This window comes from Nicrophorus vespilloides, unplaced genomic scaffold (assembly GCF_001412225.1).
Source record: "Nicrophorus vespilloides isolate i.1.1-1 unplaced genomic scaffold, Nicve_v1.0, whole genome shotgun sequence".
NCBI lineage: Eukaryota > Metazoa > Arthropoda > Insecta > Coleoptera > Silphidae > Nicrophorus > Nicrophorus vespilloides.
Genome location: NW_017100081.1, coordinates 47,302 through 57,776, shown reverse-complemented (window position 1 = coordinate 57,776; position 10,475 = coordinate 47,302). Strand labels below are relative to the sequence as shown.

The 10,475-nt window shown below is 30.4% G+C and overlaps 1 protein-coding gene across 1 annotated transcript in view; it reads right to left on the bottom strand.

The window, feature by feature from the left end:
- Positions 1–4,323: 4,323 nt before the first annotated feature.
- LOC108566916 overlaps positions 4,324–10,475 on the bottom strand; it is a 42,469-nt gene continuing 36,317 nt past the window's right edge. Inside the window, exons 3-4 of the mRNA XM_017927051.1 lie at positions 9,539–9,759; positions 4,324–5,652 (exon numbers count right to left, since the gene is read on the bottom strand). Of these exons, the coding sequence (XP_017782540.1) occupies positions 4,984–5,652; positions 9,539–9,759 (890 nt within the window). The 3' untranslated portion in view covers positions 4,324–4,983. The remainder of the gene's footprint in view (positions 5,653–9,538; positions 9,760–10,475) is intronic.

The following is a 10,475-nucleotide window of genomic DNA, read 5'->3' as shown; positions in this document are numbered from 1 at the left end:
GCGTTTACTGAATATAAACATAAACATTTTATTATGTTGTACAATATTTATATATAATCTATATTATAACATTATATTTAAAATATCTATCTAAATATAATGTAAAGATCATAAGCAAGTTAGTTTGGAATTGATAATTCATTTTTGAATAAACTTTATTTTATAATACTTAAGAGTTTTTAAAAATTAAAAAAAATGCAATGAAATTGTAAGTAATTAAATTTGTCATTCTTAATATTTCTTGAAGAAATGTGATAATGTCTTCTCCAGTCAAATCTAATTCTCTTGATGTAAATGTAATATTTCTTGGACTGGAATTGCTAAAAAGTTCTGATGTTTCTGATGCGTTTACTGAATGCCATACGTATATGTAATAATGATAAAATGTAACTATTATGTTTCTGCTACAAATACCGCGATTTTTATTTTCTGGCGCCGTTAATGGCTTGAGTGCACGAAATTATATTAATTAGATTTTACGGTGGCGACACCGTACCTCAATATGTGTGTGAGTGTGCGCGCGAGAGGATCTCAATTCAGATTTGCGCCAGTGGAAAATGGACTGAAAGAGAGAAAGAGTGGAAGAAGAAAAAAATGTAATAACGTCCCACAGTTACATATGAGAGACATTAATTCCTGTGGCCTGATTCGCAAGAGCTATTCCGGGTTCCGGTCCCGAAGCAGCTCCGGGCGACAACGGATAGTCCGTACACACACACTCGCACACACGCGTATACATATATGTAAATGCATATATACGTATACAAACAGACACACACACACATGGACTCAGTCACAGTGCGGCCATTTGTTTTAATTACTAAAACAGAAACAAGAATCTGTGGTCTCGGTCCGGCACAACCCCGGATCCGATTTATCATTTCACACCACACGAGGCCACACACCGCCCCAGCAGCAAACCGGCACTAACTCTAGAATCTAGATTCTAGACTCTACAGTCTACATGGTTTGGGACCTTTCCTCTACTCCTGCTGATGCATCGCAAGAAATTAGCCCCTAGGAATTGGATCGCCGCATTGCACAACAATGTTTAATGCCGTAAAAGTGGATTTATTCGCATCCGTAAATTATGTTCGAGCAGCAACCAACCCAACCAGACCCAAGTTTAAATTTAATTTCCCCGTTTATCGGACGGGGCACTTCTTAGCCTACCTAACCCTAACCGGGGTTTCCTGTACATCCACCCTCTCATTCACGAGATCAGGATACGCACTCTTTACAGCTTTACCACTCCCACCTTCGTTCGCATCGATAAAAAATATTTACGGCTAAAACTATAAAGGACTTCCTCCGTTGCCTTTCATCCATTCTACCCACCCGAAACACAAGTGCCTCGACAAAGGAGCCCCACAATATATAACAATATATAGTAGAACTACATTTTATTTCGGTGGCCCGCGGAATACTGTAAAGGACCGACGAAATTCTCTACAAAAATATTAAATTCCACGTCAAATATAAATATACTCATTTTATTCTACCATAGATGATAACTACAACAATAAATTATTCTGAAATTCAATTTAAGCAACATATTATTTTTATTACATTTCACAAAAAGCAACATAATATAAGTAATATGAACCATTATTTACAGTGCATGGAAATAAAATAAAGTTAATAGATATATTATTGATATGTATGTGTTATGAATTAATAAATAGTGATTTTATATTATATACCAATAGCCTTTTGTAATTTCTAACGACCAATAAGAAATTGTGATTAGTTAAATTTACGTCACCTTTACCATGAGATAGCATTCCTGTCTACCAGTGACTCTAAATGGAAAAATAATACCGGCGGGTAATAAGAATCACATACAAGCAAAAAGAGAACTACTCGAAATTAAGTTCAGGAAACTCTACTGGCTATTACGGAAAGACTCGGAAATTTCGAAATTACTTATCTACAAAGTAATTTTAAAACCTGTCTGGACATACGGAATACAGCTATGGGGAGTCAGCAGATCTAATATTACGACCATACAAAGATTTCATTCGAAGAACCTAAGAAGAATCATTGGTACTCCATGGTATATTACGAACAGGAGAATTCATGAGACAAAACAGTAGCCAATACCAAGGTACTAGCTGTCAATCTTCTGGACAATAGTCTAACAACACAGCGACTGCAGCGACACACGCCACTGATCTAGCATTCAAATTCAACAAATAAAAAATAAGTAAAGGATAATTGGCTATGGGCAATGTCCAATTAAAATCTTGTCAAACGTTGATTATAGAAAAATTTATAGAAACTTTTGTAGTAAATTGGTAATCTTTGTCAATTTGGAAAAAGACATATATGTCGTCTATTGTTATCATCCTAATCAATTAAATTTCATGCTATATTTATTAATAAACGTGTATTAATTGAAATATTTAAAATATTGTATTTAACTTTTTGCTTAAAATTAGTGCGAATAAAAAAAAATCAACCTTTAAATATTCGTATAAAACTATATTTATATATTATTATAAATTAATAATAATTATGCGTTAAGAATTTTATGTCTTTGTTTGTTATTATTTTTAATATTTACAAATAATAATTGTTGAACTAAATCCTTAAATTGGTTGATAGCTATGATGATGTGACAAAAAAATATTAGTTGGTAGTAGATTAATATGAGAAGCACATGGAATATAGATGAGTGGATGAAACTTGTGGATGCACTGGACCAAGGTTTGTAAGTGTTTGAATTGGATGCAGCCGAATAAAGTTACTGAGTGTATGTAATGTATGCATGAATGAATTTGGAAAAGGCGACGCGGAGATGAGTAAAATTATTCGTAGTTTGGAGCAAAATTATTAGTAGTGGATGAGGATTATATGCATATTAAGAAACAATAGAAGATAATCTTGTTATTAGAAATTATGTGTCAATATATTATTAGTTATAACTTATTTTACTTTTTTTATGTTGTAAATAATAATAAATAACTTCTGAAATTTTTATTGATGCAATCATATTTGCTTATTTTAAAATGTATGAAAGAACGTTGATCGATCAATATGCAGCAGAAAGAGAAAAGCGAATCTGATGCGCAAATATTTTATTTCGATTAAATGAAGAGATACATACCGCACGCACTCATAAAAGAAGGAGGAGAAGGGAAAAGCTATTACCTCTTTTTATATATTCCATGTATATATGAAAAGGACGAACGAGGAGAGGAAACATACCGAGCGCATCAAGATATGACATCTTCCTAAAATGAAGCGGAGTCAGATAAAGACGGCTTTCTGCGACTTGTGTAGCCACTGGCATGCAATTATTGAGAGCAGCCCCAATCTGGATTCTCATGTACAAATGGAAACAGAATACTGAAAGAGAAATAAAAAGGACGAAAAGAAAAAAAAACAATTCAGATATACTTGTATATATATACCAAATGCAATTTCCTAATGTTATTAAACTTATTCCAAAAAACTCTCTGATTTTTATAATGATTGCGTTGAAACTGGAAAGCGAAAGAAGAAAAAGGGAAAAAGTTATCGAAGCACTTACCTACTGGATCCCCTCATATGATTAAGGCAGATGGGAAAGTTTTTTTTCTGTAAACAGTTTTCTGTTGGGAATGTTTCTTGAATGAAAATTGTTTCGCAACAATATCGATATATACATTATAATTATAAAAACATTTTGAAATAAAATTTTAAATAAATAAATGTTTGTAATAGAATTAAAATTTAAAATTATCGAAGCACTTACCTAGTGGATCCTTTAGATGAGAACAGTTTTTTGTAAAGTCTTCTGCAGAAAACAGGTTTTAATTGAAAATTGTTTGATATAATTATTGAAATGTAAGATAAATCTTAATTATAGAAAAACATTAACTATTTAATATAAACTAATAAATCTTCAAAAAATCTGTATGAAGTAGTTGGAACACCTGACATATATTTATTTCTCATTTAATTCAAGTTAAATATTTGTTATGTTTTGTAAAGGTATATTTTATTATATTATTTGTTCCTGGTAGAAGGTATGGATGAGATAGGACAAAGCAGTATGAGGTTGGAATATTACGAAGAGTCAGCGGGCGGTTCTTGGGGAGTTTTGGAATTTGTTGTGTGTTGCAGTGCGTTATAAATTGCAAGGGCAAAATAGAAATTGTGTTTATATGTGCACTGCGGAGAAATATGGCTGGAAAACAATAGTAAATTTCCGCATCGAAGAATCGATGAGCAAATAAAAACAACGATGCAACAAGAGAAAGGAATGAACGAACGAGAGAGAGTGAACGAGAAAAATGAAAAAGTAATGGACGAAGAAGTTGAAACGAGAAACGGGATTTATTTCAATTTATTATTTATTCCTTAACAAAAACGGATATATCTGTAACAAATCACAAACCTTTCATGTATCCACTCAGTGTCTATCTTCCTTTGCTAATTATTCATATCATTTTCACGCGTCGGTTAAAGATAATTGGGTTTGGGGGAGAGATAATCATAATCATATTTAATTCAATCTCAATATCACAGCAATTACAAAGTCATTATTTATATTATTATTATATTTTTTGTTAATATATATATGGTATATAAAGCAATGGAGAAAAAACGTCGAACATAGTATTACATTAATTAACATTTATTTCTTATTTACTTGTTTTTTTTTGTTTACGATATGATTAATTTGATTTGTCTTTTTAAGAGGTACGAAAACTGTTCTTCGTTTACTTTCATCATAACTTTAGTAGAAGCACACCACGCCAGGGCGATATTGTTTTCTTTATTCGTTTATTTATATATTTTAGTTATTATCATGTACTATTTTTTTTTCTTCTTCATATTATATCAACATTAATAAAATAAATTCTGGACAGGGTGTGGATTAAATTCTGAGCCGTTTTTTCCAGTTTTCACGCCGGTTTTACTTCAAACGAGCTGATGCAGATCCAGTTCCCTATCTGGACTTTCTTCATACTTTGATGGCACGTGTTTCCCGTGTCATACCGCACTTCCAGAGTACGCGATAGCGCTCGACCGTTTACTCGAGAAGTCTGCAAATCCGGTCTCCGGCGTTTGGAAAGTCTCGATCTTGACGCACTTTTTGCGAGGCCTTTGATGCTGCAGCGTTTTGCTTTTAGAACAGTAGCTGCTCGAACTGTTAGAGCTGGAGCTTCCGACCTCGGAGACTCCAAGGAAGCCTTGATGAAGTGTGGTCCCCGGATGAGGCATCGTTCCGTACTTGTTGGAGGAGAAGTTCGCAGGGTACGGCGGAAGATGATGGTGCGGATGGTGGTGATGATGGTGATGGCTCTTGATGGTGATGGGTACAGTTTGTCCAGCGAGGCCTGGTGTGGTTTGTTGGGCAGTGGTTGAAGTACATGTGACAACCGGTCCAGCTGCGAAACCACTCTGCTCGATGACACCTGGAATCAGGGTACCGCTGATATTTCCGGCGGAAGCAAACTCGATGCATTTGTTGGTGGTGCAGACATCTGGTGGTGTCTTGTTTAGAAGTGGACCGCACTCAGCTTCGTATTTGGGTCTCTCCGTGCAGATTGGGTCGTATTGTTGTCTCGTTTGGGGACTGAGGTGTCGTTCCATGTATTCTCCGGCAAGCCTTTGATGTTCTCGCAGCTTGCGCTCAGCCCCAGGTACCATCACACGAACCTGGATCAATAATTAATTATTATATAACTTATATATCAAAAGCTAAACACCTATAGTAAATTCCAATGGAAGGCTCTACTAAGCCTAAGCCACAAGACTATTAATTTAAATGAACCTTTTTTTGATTACTGACTGAAAATAAGTTTTAAATATTTTAATTATCTTATTATTATTATGTTTTTAAAGATTAATTATTAAAAATAATGACAAATATGCATAATTTATAAATCTGAAAAACAGTTTGGAAGAAACTTTAAAAAGCAGCATTATTATGTAAAATAATTTTAAAAAAAATAATAGATTATTAGATAATTAAATTAGAAATTTATAAATAATTATGACATAAATTTGAATCGAAAATCCTAATTTTCTTTTAAAGTTTGAAAAAGCAGTTATAAAATAAAATCTTGCAACTTATTTTACATCTTTCGATGAATGCTATATAGTTTTCCCTATGATTATCTCTCCATTTTGTGGAGAATCTTCATTTCTGCGTTGTCATGGAAAATCGGTGCATCCTCATTTCACGACTTTTGTATGGCTTAAGTCTTATCTTACAGCGTCTCAGGGCGCAATCAATTGAAATTTCTATTCCCGTGTTACTGGAAAACTTTACTAATTTCATATTCGCTCTCGAACAAAACTGTGAAGCTATGCGCTCGCAAAAATGATTTTTCATGAAACTTTATAGTTTCTCATCTCGTACCTGTTAAATACACTTCAAGAACAACATATACTCATATGATGTTAATAACTAATTGGATTTATATACTCATACACCAATTATTTTCATTAGGTAATATAAAAAATAATTTATATTTTTATAAATTTGACTTTATCTTTTTACCGATCGTTAATTGTTAACATTTGCATACACTTCAAAAATAACATATAAACTCATATAAAGTTAAGAGAGTATAGATTGAAATAATAACATTATGAATATTATAATATTTTGTTTTATATAATTTTTTTGAGATACATAATATCAGTTAATATATTTTTTTTACTATTATTTTTATCTGTTTTATTATTATATAAAATAAATGACAAAGTATTCATATATGTATTATATCAATTTATCTCTTTTTTTTAAGTTTTTCTTTACTAGTGAATATAATTAATCCTATAGTTATAAATCACAAACATTGATATTTTCTATTGCATTCAAGACGTAAAGTTTTATAAATTATTTATTTACTACTAGCAAATTTCTAGAATTTTTTATATTTATATAAAAGTTAAATAATATTTATTAAAGCGTTTATATTTTAAAAGAATCATTATTTAATAACAAAGCAATGTAATTACACTGCCACTTCATTTCATTATCTAGCTATTTATGGTTGAAAATAAATTAAATGCACTGGGAATTCTAAAGTTACTAAGCTGGCATCCTTCCAAGTCAATTATTTTATGTAATGGATAGTATTCAATGTTTGTCAGACACCTGTAGCATCAAATTTGTTTTCGATGCAATAAGTGACGTGCATGAAAAATGAAGTGAGCAAACTTTGATACAAAACCAATTAAATTTGGGATGGGTTATTAACTTTCTCGAAGATAGTAAATTTAACATGTATTTATTGTTCATTCAATGTAATATAATTGTAATATACAGTCAAATAGAGTAATACCTTGAATAGTATTGCGGTTTTCGGATATATACAGGAGTGTTTGAAACCGTACTAATCCAGGACTTTAAAACCGTATAAAAATAAGCTGCACAAAATAAGAATTGACTGTTTAAAGGCAAAACACAATAATTTATGTATAAAAATATTTTTGTTTATTAATATTTTAGAATTTATTGTGTGAATTCAAAATTTAGTTTGTTATGAATTCTGACTAATAGAAACCGTTCTATGCAAAATATTTCTATATATTGTTTAATATAAATGTTTTGTTTTTTATTAAATACTTATTACATTCATTTTATTGAAGGAGGACAATTATTTTATTGATTAGTTTTAATTATTTTGAAATTTGTGTAAGTTATAACAAGTAGAACGTTTCGAGAGTTTCAAAATATATAATAGTTAATTATGTATTTCGAAATCTTCATTATAACTTTATAATTATTTTTGTAGAATTAAATTATTTAGTAGCTTTATGTACATCAATACCAGGCATAGTGCAGCTTTGGTACCCTATAATCCGGTTAGAACATTTCAAAACAAATTTTAATTGAGCAAAATAATAATTAAATTGTAAAAAAATATTTTTTTATAAAATTCTATTAGTCCGGTTTCAAACAGTCCGGAAACCAATTACCAGGACTATTGCTGTATTTTGTTTTCAAGATAAATCAATAAAAATAATATTTAATGATTTTCTTGTCAGAACATTTGATCAAGAAACATAGTATAGTGGAACCTCGCTTAACGAGTTTAATCTGCTCCAAAATTTCCGGATTTTTATTCGTATAGTGAAACACATTCATAAATACACATAATATATGTACATAAGTGATATAGCAGGCACGGAATCCGCGATTTCTCTTCTCATCGTTAATCGTTATGCGAAACGTCGCATGTTAAGCGAGTCATTTTTCTTAGAATTAATTTTGCTCGTTAAGCAAAATGCTAGTTATGCGAGATTCTACTGTATTTTGTAATTTAGAATTTTATGAAAATATATGCATATGTTATAGTATTATTATTAACAAATGAATTTTATTTTCCTGTGTATTTTCAACGTGTTTCCAGAAATGTTCAATTAAATCACATATAGTGTTTTTATTGTATATCGCGTGTCGCGTTAATTGCCTTTGCTCAAACATTTCCGAACCCGTGTAAATACACATCCACACTTACAGAGCGTACGTACATACAAACACATGCGAATAAATTGATTAATGTGAACATTCAATTACAGCTTCGCAGTGCATTCCATTAATGAATCCATCCATTCTCTTTTACAAGATAGTTAAACTGTACACATATAATATTTAAAAAATATTCTCTGTTTTGATTTCAATTTAAAATTAATACAAATTCTTGTAAATAAATAAAGAAGAATGGAAAGAAATTATATCATGTAATATCAAGAAAATCTTTCAACTGATTCATTTGTTAATTTAAAATAACTTTCTATAGGAATTCTGGTGTATTTCAGTCTTGTCCATTAGTCACATTGCCTAGGGCCCACGTTTTTTTTTTCTGGGGACTACATAAAATAGTTGAATTACAATTCAAGAATATAAAGTTAAGTTGCCAAGATAATATACTTAAATGTTACCTAGGAACTTCGATCTTAATGTGGCTCTTTGAGTTGTCTCTTTTTATTATATAGCTTCAATGTATTCTGTTAGTTAGCAATAGGTAACTTGTAATCAAAGAAGTGAAGACGTATTAAAAAATGAACATTGTTTTTTTTTTCATATTTCAGTTATCCCGTTTTAATATTTAATTAGCTGCAGGCAAAATAAGTAAACTGTGTAAATTTACAATTTTAAAAATATCTATAGGAATTCTGGTATATTTCAGTTGTCTCATTTTATTATTTAATTAGCAATAGTTAATATATTGAAGTGAAGCGTATTAAAAAAGTACTATTTAGCAAAACTTTTCCAATGCATTATATTTCTTGTTAGTTCGTTTTTTTTTAATATAATCAAGGCATATTAAAATAAATATAGTTTCAAGTAATTCCTTCAACTTTTTTCGGTTTAGATTTCAACTACTAAAAAATCAATAGTAGTTGTTGTATATTTCAGTTGTCTCATTTTATTAAACATATTTAATGTATTTTTTTTATAGTATTTTTGTAGTTAGTAATAGATAAGGTGTAATCAGAAAATTGAAGGCGGATTGCCAGGAATAGGTGATGATTATTTTCTAGTGGCGGAGGTCTAGAGATAAGGGAAGAAAGAGGATGCACTTACCATCTCATCAACTGACGGGAATCTATTGAGATATCCGGTTAGGGAGAAAACTGCTGCCATTTTCGTCATTACGAACGCTGCACCGGCAGTAAAAAAACACCAACCGTAACGGTAATCGTAACTTGGTCCTGCGAGCGATTCCTTATGGTACTGAGTGGCTTCCAGCAGGGTCTCGGATAATGCTGATGCGAACAACACCAACCCCGCTCCCAGCAATAACGCTAGAACAATAGTCACATAATATTACGTAATAGTAACAGTAAACATAAATATAAGGCTATACACTTTCGTTTTTTGTTGTTGTTTATTGGCTTCGTACAAGAAAAAATACTTATTTTACTGCACAATTTTTGTCTGAAATTGATGTACTTTATGAATCGTTATTACTATGAAATATATATAGAAAAAGGTAAAACATGCAAAAAAATCATTATATAGTATTACAAAACTCATAATAAAGTTATATTTTTTTAAATTTCATATTAGAAAAAACATAAATTATGTAATATTTTTACAATAAAATATATCTTAAAAAACCTATTGCCATATGTTAGGAATGTATAAATTATATGTGAAATTGATATTGCTATCATTATATAAATTTTAAATGTAAATTGTTATATATTAATACTAAATATAAAACTATTTTTTTCTGTTGACTGTCTTACAAAAAATATATAGTTAGCACCAAACTTCTGAAATTTGAATCATATAATAATGCTAGAAATATATATAATTTGTTTTAATGTTACATCTTTAAACATTTAAGTAATAATAACAAATGTAAACTATAATTAAAATAAATAATATTAAAAGTAATAAAATATATAGATTTTTATTATGAATCTTGTTAAAAGAAAATCTACGATTAAATTAAAAATGAGGATGCTTTCAAATAGTACTTCTTTACAGCAATAAAAGTTAAAAACAAGTTCCA